Consider the following 13,117-nt stretch of genomic DNA (forward strand, 5'->3'; position numbering starts at 1 on the left):
ATTCTATGGGTGCTGATAAAATGGCTTCAGTGTTCTATACACTGGTGATTCCCATGCTGAACCCCATGATCTACAGCCTGAGGAACAAGGACGTGAAGGCTGCCTTAAAGAGATTTCTGACAAATTCATGCTGTTCTTTTAAGCTGATGTAATTTTTAACTCTAAGGTAAATGAGGAGATGGTTAAGAAAGGCACATTGTGTGGAAGAGATTCTGAACAGCATTAGAAGCTAACGGAATAGGTGTTTTTCCCATTTTATTTATTTTGAGGCAAGGCTCTAGTCTGCATCATTCAAATAGAAATATTAAAAATAACTTAGTTTTTTCTGATCTAAAGAACAAAAAGTCAGAATTTGAGACAATAGTCTCAGAAATGTTGGCAATGAATTGCAGAAAGGAAACAATCTATGAAAATGAGATCCTTATTCTTTGTAAAAGCTGTCCAGTTCCCTTATCCTGAGCCAAGTTCATTTATTCTACTGAGCCATGTTGGTTACTGGAAGATTTCAGTTGTCCCAGAACAAAAAAAAAAAAAGAACTAATATTTATGAAATCACCCATGAGACAGACTGTAGTTTGCCAAAAACCTTGTTAATTTCCTGCTCTAGTTAAAAAAGAACAAATAAATCAACCCTCTTAAGAAGAAGATAACAATATTCACATGTCTTCACAGCACAATATAACCATACTCGAGACAGATTCTAAGTTCCCAACAAACCAATATAGTCAATACAAGAAAATTAGAGTAATCCTTGAAGTGACAGCAGAGAGTCGCTCCCAGTTCTCCTGCTCCATTCTCAGCCTTCAGACCTTCAGAGTGTTAGTCTGTACCTTGGTTTGGGACTTTGTCAACTTCATGTCCTCTTCTACCCACTTCATCTCCTGGGTTCCAATCTGTTTTGTGCTTGTGAACTTTTTCTGGCTTTTTGTTCTCCCTGCTGCTAAGTCACTTTAGTCGTGTCCGACTCTGTGCAATCCTATAGACAGGCAGCCCACCAGGCTCCCCCGTCCCTGGGATTCTCCAGGCAAGAACACTGGAGTGGGTTGCCACTTCCTTCTCCAATGCATGAAAGTGAAAAGTGAAAGTGAAGTCACTCAGTCATGTCCAACTCTTCACGACCCCATGGACTGCAGCCTACCAGTCCCCTCTGTCCACGGGATTTTCCAGGCAAGAGTACTGGAGTGGGTTGCCATTGCCTTCTCCTTTGCTCTCCCTAGTGATAGCAAAAATCTCTTTGGTAATACAATAAGATATTGGGTCACAGAACGAAACAGAAATATCAAAATATAAAACATCAGGGAGAAAATATGCAAAAATTGTTTTATCTAGCGTGTGGAAACATTCAAAAAATCAAGTAAAAATTAAATGTCAACAGGTAAAATTTAGACAACATAAGATGTAGATTTGAACACAGACTGGTTCCAAATAGGGAAAGGAGTACTGCAAGGCTTTATATTGGCACCCTGCTTATTTAACTTACATGCAGAGCACACCGTGAGAAATGCTGGGCTGGATGAAGCACAAGCTGGAATCAAGATCGCTGGGAGAAATATCAGTACTATCAGATATGCAGATGGCACCACCCTTATGGCGGAAAGTGAAGAGGAACTAAAGAACCTCTTGATGAAAGTGAAAAAGGAGAGTGAAAAAGTTAGCTTAAAGCTCAACATTCAGAAAACTAAGATCATGGCATCCGGTCCCATCACTTCATGGCAAATAGATGGGGAAATAGTGGAAACAGTGGCTGACTTTATTTTTCTGGGCTCCAAAATCACTGCAGATAGTGACTGCAGCCATGAGATTAAAATATGCTTGCTCCTTGGATTGAACCCAGATCTCCCACATTGCAGGCAGATTCTTTACTGTCTAAGCCACCAGGGGATAAGATTATCTTATCCCAATGTCCATTTATATATGTGTCTGTATTAATTTTTACGTCAAATATTGGCAAGAAAATGGTGAGAATGAAATTCCCATTCATGGCTTTTGCTAATGTAAGATACTACAGTAAGATTGGTTATCTTGAAGTTTCTTGTAAAGTTAATTATACAGTGACCTACGTCCTAGTTATTCTAAGACCCCTAACTAAGAGAAAGTAATGTATATATACTCACATATTCATTTACATAGGACTGTTTATACTAGACATTTTAACAGCACATCACAAACACAATATCCATCAATATTTGAAGAGCTGTGGTACACACATGCTGTGGGATGTCATATAGTTATAAAATCACGCATGGATAAATTTCAAAAGCACTATGCTGAGTGAAAGATACCAGACTGAGATTATTTATTGTGTGATTCCACTTACATGGAATTCGAAAACAGGATAATAACTTTAGGGATAGAAAACAGAGTAGTATTGCTAGAGTTGGGAGAATGTTTGTGGAGTTAAATGAGGGAAGTTTCCATCATTCCAGGAGGGGTGAAGGGTGTGAAAGGTTGTTGCTGAAAGATAAGACGATGGATTCTTGGCCTCCGGAGGAGAGAAGACGAATTCAATCCGGGGCCAGAGACGAGGCTGGATCGCTCAGAGCTTTTGTGTAATAAAGTTTTATTAAAGTATAAAGGAGATAGAGGAAGCTTCTGACATAGGCATCAGAAGGGGGCAAAAGAGTACCCCCTCCTAGTCTTTAGCTCTGTGGTATATAGTCACTCACAGTCTGTTAATGAAAAGAAAGGAATGTCTTAAAATTAAGAATGGCACCAGATAATTCATCCCTGGCCATAAAACGATTGACCTGAATCTTGTAGAAGGGCAGAATACTGGCAAATAGTTTCATTTACATAGATTAGGGGAACAATACCTGAGTAAGTAGGTTGGGAACCAACTTGAAGATAGAGTATGGAGTACATTAACATAGCTTAAGACAACATTTCCATAAGAAAAAGAAATGTATTGGTTAACTCAAGGTTTGAGAGTAGTTAGCTTCAGGTGAAACCAGATGTCACGGCAACACAGCATTTTAAGAGAAACCTCCTTTTAAATTTGTATAGAGAAGAAAAAATATGGCTGGTTTGTTTCTTCCTGCCACTTAAGAGAGATAAAAATGTCTGACACTTGCAGCCTCTTTCCTCCATTTGGAGACCCCTGGCCTTCCTGCCTGTTACCCTCTCAGGTGGCGGGGTTATAAAGCATTGGAGAACTTTCTGTGGTGCTGGAAATATTCTATATCTTGATTTAGGTATTAGGAATGAAGAAGGAATTCATAGGGCCTGGACTCCATCTCAGGCCTGCTGATCTTGCTAGGCTGCCTCTCCAATGGACTCTGAACTCTGTGCTTAGCGCCTGTGGGAATGACAATGGAAGGATAAGATCCCCTCTGGGCAGGGGAATCTTGAAGATCACATCCAGGTTACTCATTGCCTAAGAGAAAACAGACACTAATCACCCCTGCCTCTGGACAGTATCTATCAGAATGTAACCACAGGCTTATTGATTATTAACTGTTTGAACACATAACGTGGGAATGATGGGGTTATTGTGATTGTATTTACCCTTCCTTTGTAAGCCTCAAGGGATTTGGGCTGGTGGGTTTGGACACGTACACATGGGGTATAAAAGATTTTCACAAATGCTGGTCGGGGCCCTTGGCTAAGAGGAGACTCTGCCTTGGGCCCGCCGGTGTAATAAACTGCACTCCACTATCTGCATTGCCCTTCTGAGTGAGTTTGTTTCCCGGAAAGCATGGCCATAACAGGAACAAATGACACATTTTCCAAAACTTACCCATCTATGCAATTTAGATCCATCTTTAACTGTTTATGATTTTTCCTCAATTCTAATACATAAGGATGAGGGTATAGGTAAAATGTTATGAGAGAGCATGTACTGTCTTATATTAAATTTTACCTTCCATGAGGTTGTACTGAACATTATCCAAGAGTGTTGGTGTCTCAGCTCAGGAAGCACTAGAGTTTAAACACACCCTGCATTTCAATAATTGTTATGGATTTTTCATATTAAAGGTCAGGGTATGTATACCACTCACTTAAATATAAAGCTTTAATTTCATCATGGCTTTGGTCAAATTACATAGTTTATCTGAGCTTGGTTTTCCTTTGTATATTGTTATAGTCCATATTTTTCTCATGTATGTTAAATGATATATTTTCACCTCAGTGCCAACTACATATTTTTTTTACTGGAATTATAAATTCAAAAAATGCCATGCAATGATGATGATGATTCATTTTCAATTATATAATGACTTTTGCAACTGTTACAGTTTTGCTGAGTTAAAGCCCAAATACAGTAACATTTTCACTGTTATTATAATCATTGAGTCTGTGTAAATGAATGAACACGTAAAAATGGCTGTAGGTCTCCATGGAACTGTACAGATCATTTTTGTTGTTTTCTCCCTTTCCTTAAACTGCCCCTTACACTTTTTCACTAGGGAATATGCAGAATATCTTGGATAATTAGCAGAAACTACAGACAATTTTTTAATCTCTCAGATGATTTAAACAAAAATATCTCAATAAATACCATGCTACTTCCTCAAGGAACATTAGAAAGAGAAAAGAAAAGCATAAATTCTCCTAACTCTGAGAAAAGTCAGAGAAACTTGAAAGCAGAAAATGCAATTATTCTTTAAATGTGAGTAGATAAACACTGCTGTTGATTTTGATTATCACCTAATGTTGGTAATTCACCTTAATTCTTAGATTCTGACTAAAGACAATTTTATGGTCACTGACAGATCATTCTTTATGTCATAGGAATTTCATTATTTCCTTTTTTAACTGGTTTCCCCAAATAGTATGGTATTTAAGGCATTAAAATCCCATGAATTGACTACATGTCCTATATCTATTTGACTTGTGAAAGTTGAAAGCTGCATTTGGATATTGCAAGTGCAGAAGGAGTACACAGATCATCACCAATCTAACTATTAGAATCCAGTAAGGTAAGAATTTGCAGATAAAATACAGGATATTCAGCTACATTTAAATTTCAGATCAATAACAAATACTTTTTAGTATTTAGCCTCATGCAGCATTTGGCTTTTTTATTAATGTACCCAATTCAATATTTTAAAAAGAATATTTTAAAATATTGTGTCACCCATGAACTATTTTATAAATTGAAAATAATTTAATTTAAAGATATGCATGTTGTTATATATAAGAATCAACTCCTATGCAAAAATTTGAAGATTTTTATTCGTTTGTTCTCTCTACTAGTTGCTAACAACATAGGCCATTTTTTTCTTTTTCTATTTTTTTTTAGAAAAGATTTTACAAATTGAGCAAGTAGCCTGGTAAATATAGGATGATTTTTTAAGAGATTTGGAGAACGACTTTACCCCCAAACAATTTCTAACTGCCATCAGCAATTCTGAAGATTCAAAACGCCGTCATCCCTTTGCGTCCATTTTGTGTCTTGTCTGCTTTCACGCACACATACATGCTCAGTTGTGTCCGACTCTTTGGGACCCCATGAACTGTAGCCCCCGTGGGATTTTCCAGGCCAGAAGGCTGGAGTGGGCTGTTATTTCCTCCTCCAGGGTATCTTTCTGACCCTGCAGGAATAGAACCTGCATCTATAAGCAGACATATCTTTTCCTAAAATAAAATAAAATAAAATAAAACTTGGCAGGGTATCACCACCTCTTTAATATCCTGATTGAAATTATTTTCAATAAATGCCCAGAAGTTGGAAGTTGGACCATACAGGGAGTTGCTAGTCCACAGGTATATAAAGTTTCAGTTAAGGAAGGTGAATAAAATCTAGAGATCTACTCTATAACATTTAACTATAATTTACAATACTGTACTGTTTGTTCATTAATTATTTAATGGGGTAGATCTCATATTGCATATTTTATCACATGAAATCAAAATTTAAAAAACAGACAAGGTCCATGGAATTTTCCACACAAAAATACTGGAGTGGGTTGCCATTTCCTACTCCAGGGGATCTCCCCAATCCAGAGATCAAATACAAGTTTCCCACATTGGTAGGCAAATTCTTTACCACTCTGCCACCTGGGAAGTCCAAATCAACTATACTTCAATAAAAACATTTTTTTCTTCAGAAAAATAAGAGGCATGAGAAACACAGAAAGAAGATCCTGTAGTGCAGTGTTACAGGACAAAAGAAAAGCTAGGATCTCAAAAGAGAGGGTTGTCCTCAGTGGAAGAGGATGCAGGTAGATTGAGAAACCTATTGGGAAGTTATGCTACAATTAAAGTAAAAAAACTTGAAGCAGATGAAAAAATCTTGAAATAGATGAAAAAATATCATATGATCATTAGAGCTCATTTCCTAAATATCTGCAAGTCTAACTTACCACATATGCTCCAGACTTACATAGTAGCATGCCTAAATTAATATTTAAGTGCCTCATAAACACCTAAAGTTTAATAAGTTCATAATATCACTTTCATCACTCCATCTTAAATCATAACCCCAAATATTTGAAAAACCATATTTGATCCAGTCACAAAAAAATTGCAAAAGTATTCTTTGTCCCTAATCTCAGCGTCATTCCCTCATCTCTTTCTCACAGAGCACACACAATGAATTACGTTGCTGATACTTTCTTGTTTCTGCTCTCAGCTGTTAATGTACCATCTTCTATTTCCATTTCTCTACTTTGGCGCATTGTCTTCCACCAGGAATCCTATAGCAACTGCTTACTCACTTTTAAATTTTTACTCATGATTTCTAACTCCTTTCAATTATGTAATTATTTTCATAACAGCAAGAGTTATCTTTTTAAAGTTTAAAACCGGCCAAGTTCCCTAACTACCTTCAAACTTATCAATGCCTTAGAATTCACTTAAAATAAAATCCAACTATTTACTGTGACCTATATTATATGATTCTACTGTCCCCTTTTCCTCATTATTATTTAGTCGCACTGGCTCCATTAAGTTTTGCTATAAAAACAGACAGGAAAAAAAAAATAGTTATTTTCTACCCCAAAACAACATCTTCAAGAAATTGGAATCCTGGAATGTTCTTCCGGTGATTCATTCAAAAGTTGGTTCCTCCTCATCGTTTAGTTTTAGTTCAAATGTCATGTTTCGAAAAGGTCTTCTCTTGACATCTTGTGTGAAATAATTCTCTCAGGTTATCCTAATGTATATTTTGTTACTTCTTCTTATTAAAATGAATATATTCTACAGTTTTCTTGTTTATATATTTTGTTACCAGCCCTTTCTCTCTTCCTTATTATTGGAATAGAATGTCCATGAGGTAAGGGACAAGTAATTCAACTGAAGCTTGGCTATTTTCTGACAAAAGTAGAAAATCAACAAATACATGGTAATTAAATAAGAAAATGATTCAAGGAACCAAAGAGAATGTTTGGTGTCAGAAATAAACTAGTATAAAATATTCAACAATATTAGAAATAATCTTGGTCTTATATCTTTGATTCTTTTTCATTGTCACAACTTTTTTTTTTTCTTACTGTAGAGTTTTTGTTTTGATTTTGTTTAGAAGAGAAAATGTCAACAGTTCTGGTCTTTTTAAAGTCACATATTAAAAAAAATAAAGTCACATATTTATGATATATAGATTTAAAAAACACTTTATTGAATTATGATTGACATGCAAAAAACTCTACATGTTTAATGTATGCAACTTGATGAGATTGGAGATATGTGTGTATCAGTGAAATCGTCACCACAATCTATGCCATAAACATATTCACCATCTACAAAAGTTTCCTCCTGCTACTTTATTAATTATTAGTAATATATTGCATATGTATATATACATATATATATGTTAATTGTTGCTAAAAGGTAAATCTTATGTTAATTGATCATGTAGCTTTGACCCTCTACAAATTCTCTCCAAGTCCTCAGATCAGAGACTATGAACAGACTTCTTTGTGTCAGGTGCCCCCAGCTAGATATCAATTGTTATTGAGAAAAAGCTCAACTTAGTGAGGTCAAATATCACCTTTCAAATATCTCTAGCAAAACATTCAGTTGTATTATAGTCTCATGTAGATCCTTTAGAAAATATATGTAATGAAATTACCATAGAAGTTCTATAAAAGAATGTTGATTATTATTGCACTGAAGAAAAAATATCAAAAATCTGATAAAATATCAGTAAAGTGATGAACTAAAATTGAGTTCAGAAGTATTACATAATTCAAAAAATAACATTATGAAATTGTATAAATAAAAAATAATGGTTAAAAATAAAAGCACATTGAAATAATATGAGGAATTGCTGACGCAATTGTGGGCAAGAAGGAAAAGAGCTAGATAGGGAGGAAAACATTTTCAAGGAGAAAAAAATTTTTAAAGCTGAAAAGAGAATAGTTGATGTAAAGAATGGATCTGAGAACACGTCTCCATTTTTTTTTTTTTTTTTGTAATAAAGTGAAAAGTGAGCAAAGAGGTTAACAGAAATAGTCAAAATTGCAAGTTCAATATACACCAAATAGAAGCTATAGAAAGACAGTGTAAATGAAAAGGGGTAGAGTATTGGCTAAATTATCTATTCTTAAGAAAAAGCAAGAAATCTCAGATTAAGAAATTAAGAATAGATGACAAATTATTTGTGTGCTTAGTCACTTAGTCATGTCTGACTCTGTGACCCCCACCAGGACTGTCGCCCACCAGGGTCTTCTGTCCATGGAATTTTCCTGGCAAGAATCTTGGAACAGGTTGCCATTTCCTATTCCCAGGGATCTTCCCAACCCAGGGATAGAACCTCTGTCTCTTGCGTATCCTGCATTGGCAGGCAGATTCTTTACCATTAAGCCACCTGGGAAATCTTGAATTATTAGGGAACTTGCAATTCATCATATCTTCCTCACACTCTGTTCAAGAGGCATCAGATTGGAATCTCTGTTCTAATTTTTAAGCTACTAAAACAGTCATAATTTAATAAGATTACAAGAAAATAAATTCTCAAAATATACATTACACTGGATCATCTGTTTAATTTGCCATACCCATTTCTTCTCTTCAGTAAATGATTGCAAAATTGGTTTACTAGACCTAGAACTTTGAGTTTAATAACTGAAATGAATAGGAAATCTCATCAAAGGATTGCTTTTGTCATCTAATAACAGTCCTGGAAAATAGTTTCATAAAGTTTGTGATTACTTCTTTTTTTCTTCAAACAGATGACTATCCAAACTCTTACATGGCTCATGGAAATTTCACCCGAGTCACTGAGTTTATTCTCACAGGAGTCTCAGAACGTCCAGACCTCCAGATCCCACTCTTCTTTGTCTTCCTGGTCATCTATGGACTGACCGTGACAGGCAACCTAAGCATCATCACCCTCACCAGTGTGGACTCTCGACTTCAGACCCCCATGTATTTCTTCCTCAGGCACTTGGCCATCATCAATCTTGGCAATTCAACTGTTATTGCTCCTAAAATGCTGATCAACTTCTTAGGAAAGCAACACACCACCTCCTACTATGAATGTGCCATTCAGCTAGGAGTGTTCTTGGTTTTCATTGTAGCTGAGGTGCTCATGTTAGCTGTGATGGCCTATGACCACTATGTGGCCATTTGTAACCCCCTGCTCTACACGGCGGTGGTGTCTCGGAGGATCTGCTTTCTGCTGGCTTCCCTCACATACCTCTATAGCTTTTGCACATCAATCGTGACTTCATCTTCTGTATTCTCTATGACTTATTGTTCTTCCAATGTAATCAATCATTTTTACTGTGATACCGTCCCTCTGTTAGCATTGTCTTGCTCTGATACTTCAGTTCCAGAAGCAGTAATATTTATGTCTGCATCTACAAATTTGATGTTTTCCATAATTACCGTTGTAGCATCTTATTTCAACATTGTTCTATCCATTCTAAAGATACGTTCATCAGAAGGAAGGAAAAAAGCCTTCTCCACATGTGCTTCACATATGACAGCAGTCTCAGTCTTCTATGGAACTCTACTTTTTATGTATTTGCAGCCTCAGACTAACCATTCTATGGGTGCTGATAAAATGGCTTCAGTGTTCTATACATTGGTGATTGCCATGCTGAACCCCATGATCTACAGCCTGAGGAACAATGATGTGAAAGCTGCACTGAAGATGTTTATTAGAAATACATGCTGTTCTTTAAATCATTCTAGCTTTAAAACTCTATAGATAAACGAAGATAGGCTGCCATTGGTTGTAGAAAGCTGAGATTAGATGAGTGATTTGTAGGTTCTCAACTAATCCTGTAAATTAAATAGGATTCTCTTTCTAGGAAATGGTGATTTAAAAAATAAATGGAGATTCCTGGAATTCTGAGATAAATATAGAAATGAAGCATATTCACTAACTTTGCTAAGTGCTCAGTTATCTAGATCAAAAGAAATGTTTCCAGGAGTCAGGAGAGATATGTTAAGAAATAATTAAACTTGAACAGAGCAATATCTATAAATGAAAGAAGCAAGTTGATCTTTCTTATTGTTTGGTGGTCCTTTTCTTTTTACCCTGGGTATATATGGGCATAGTAGATAAATACATCTTGAAGAATTGTAATTAGAGATGGCTAAACTAATTTTTACACTTTTTAATAAAGTTATACCAATTATCTTTAAAATAAAACTCCCTTCTCTGTCTTAATATTGTTTGATTGAAAGATATATGGTAGAAATGAATTTGTATTATGAATGCTAAACAAAATATGATTGATACTTTTATTCAAATTAATATACTTTGTTTTGAATTTATTATAAGCATGCAATTTTGATATTAACATGAAAGCATAGTCAACTTTTGAATATGCTCTCATTTTATTCATGAACTTAATGGATTCCATTAAGGTTTTTCATCTCGTTACTCAAAGTAATACATGGACTTTATTGTGAGACAATGGACATTCAATGAACAATCTTTTTCAGAGTTCTTTATACCACTACAAAAACAATCTGTTTTCCAAACAAATTCTGTTATGTTTTCTGATAGTTTTTGATCAGCGAGCTTACACTAAAATCTGTTCTCTGACTCTGTATGGATAGAGGTGTGACCAGAGTCTATCTCAGACGTATAAAATCAGAATCACCAGCTAAAGATCACTAAACCTTTTTAAGAAAAGTTGAATGGGATTGGGATTATGAAAATATTCATATATAAGATTGTAAATATTCACATTTAAATGAAGGCTTTCAAATATAATCCACCATTTATTTTTAAAGCAATATACAATGGGTTTTATGTCCAAATATCAAAGGTTTATGTTTTGGAAGGAATGAAAACCAATTGAGGGGAAGTGAAATCAGGAAAATAAGGGACATTTGGATATGCTTGCTTTTTCATGAAGTGTTGTTGATTTACAATTTTATATAGGTTTTAGGAGTTCAGTTAAGTTCAGTCACTTAGTCATGTCAGACTCTACCACCCCATGGACTGCAACATGTTGTTCCCTGTCCATTACCAACTCCCAGAGTTTACTGAAACTCCTGTCCATTGAGTTGGTGATGCCATTCGACAACCTCATCCTCTGTCATCCCCTTCTCTTTCCACCTTCAATCTTTCTCAGCATCAGGGTCTTTTCCAATGAGTCAACTCTTCTCATGAGGTGGTCAAAGTATTGGAGTTTCAGCTTCAGCATCAGTCCTTCCAATGAATATTCAGGACCTATTTCTTTTAGGATCTCCTTGCTGTTCAAGGGACTCTCAAGAGTCTTCTCCAACACCACAGTTCAAAAGCACCAATTCTTCAGTGCTCAGCTTTCTTTATGGTACAACTCTCACATCCATAGATGACTACTGGAAAAATCATAGCTTTGACTAGATGGACCTTTGTTGGTAAAGAATGTCTCTGTTTTTGGTATGCTCTCTAGTTGGCTCATAGCCTTTCTTCCAAGGAGCAAATGTCTTTTAATTTTATGGCTGCAGTCACCAACTGTGGTGATTTTGGAGCCCAGAAAATTAGTCTCTCATTGTTTCCATTGTTTCTCCATCTATTTGTCATGAAGTGATGGGACTGGATGCCATGATCTTTGTTTTCTGAAAGTTAAATTTTAAGCTAACTTTTTCATTCTCCTCTTTCACTTTCATCAAGAGGCTCTTTAGTTCTTCACTTTCTGCCATAGGTGTGGTGTCATCTGCATATCTGAGGGTACTGATATTTCTCCCAGCAATCTTGACTCCAGCTTGTGCTTCATCCAGCCTGGAGGTTCACTCCATTCTGATTAGGAACTAGTCTGTTGTTCCATGTCCATTTCTTCTTGACCTGCACACAGATTTCTCAGGAGGCAGGTAAGGTGGTCTGGTTTTCCCATCTCTTGAAGAATTTTACAGTTTGTTGGGATCCACACAGTCAAAGGTTTGGCATAGTCAATAAAGCAGAAGTAGAGTTTTCTGGAACTCTCTTGCTTTTTTGATGATCCAACAGATGTTGGCAATTTCATCTCTGGTACCCCTGCCTTTTCTGAATCCAGCTTTAACATCTTGAAGTTCATGGTTCATGTACTGTTGAAGCCTGGCTTGGAGAACTTTGAGCATTACTTTGCTAGCATGTGAAATGAGTGCAACTGTGCAGTAGTTTAAACATTCTTTGGCATTGTCTTTCTTTGGGATTGTAATGAAAACTGACCTTTTCCAGTCCTGTGGCCACTGCTGAGTTTTCCAAATTTGCTGGCATGTTAAGTTCAGCACTTTCACAGCATCATCATTTAGGATTTGAAATAGCTCAACTGGAATTCTATCAAATCCACTAGCTTTGTTCATAGTGATGCTTCCTAAGGCTCACATGACTTCACCTTCCAGGATATCTGCTCTAGGTGAGTGATCACACCATCATGATTATCTGGGTCATGAAGATCTTTTTTGTACAGTTCTTCTGGATATTCTTGCCATCTCTTCTTAATATCTTCTGCTTCTGTTAGGTCCCTACCATTTCTGTCTTTTATTGAGCCCATCTTTGCATGAAATAGTCCCTTGGTATCTCTAATTTTCTTGAAGAGATCGCTAGTCTTTCCCATTCTATTGTTTTCCTCTATTTCTTTTCACTGATCACTGAGGAACCCTTTATCTCTCCTTGGTATCCTTTGGAAGTCTGGATTCAAATGGGTATATCTTTTAGTTTTACCTGTAGTTGTACACTACATATTTGGAAAAATAAAGCTAGTGAATATAACAAAATAGAAACCGATTCACAGGTATAAAGATCAGACTA

The 13,117-nt window shown here is 36.0% G+C and overlaps 3 protein-coding genes across 3 annotated transcripts in view; 2 read left to right on the forward strand and 1 right to left on the reverse strand.

Annotated features, from left to right (window-relative positions):
- LOC122450537 (olfactory receptor 1038-like) overlaps window positions 1-152 on the forward strand; it is a 26,836-nt gene extending 26,684 nt beyond the window's left edge. Inside the window, exon 2 of the mRNA XM_043482909.1 lies at window positions 14-152. Coding sequence (XP_043338844.1) covers window positions 14-152 — 139 coding nt within the window. The remainder of the gene's footprint in view (window positions 1-13) is intronic.
- LOC122450481 (fatty acid desaturase 2-like protein FADS2B) overlaps window positions 1-13,117 on the reverse strand; it is a 914,319-nt gene that overhangs the window by 304,079 nt on the left and 597,123 nt on the right. The gene's annotated exons all lie outside the window — the stretch shown is intronic.
- On the forward strand, window positions 9,134-10,096 carry LOC122449968 (olfactory receptor 8J3-like). Its single transcript, XM_043482087.1, has one exon. The coding sequence runs from the start codon at window positions 9,134-9,136 to the stop codon at window positions 10,094-10,096; it is 963 nt and encodes a 320-aa protein (XP_043338022.1).

Source organism: Cervus canadensis, chromosome 11, assembly GCF_019320065.1.
Source record: "Cervus canadensis isolate Bull #8, Minnesota chromosome 11, ASM1932006v1, whole genome shotgun sequence".
In the NCBI taxonomy this organism is placed as follows: Eukaryota; Metazoa; Chordata; class Mammalia; order Artiodactyla; family Cervidae; genus Cervus; species Cervus canadensis.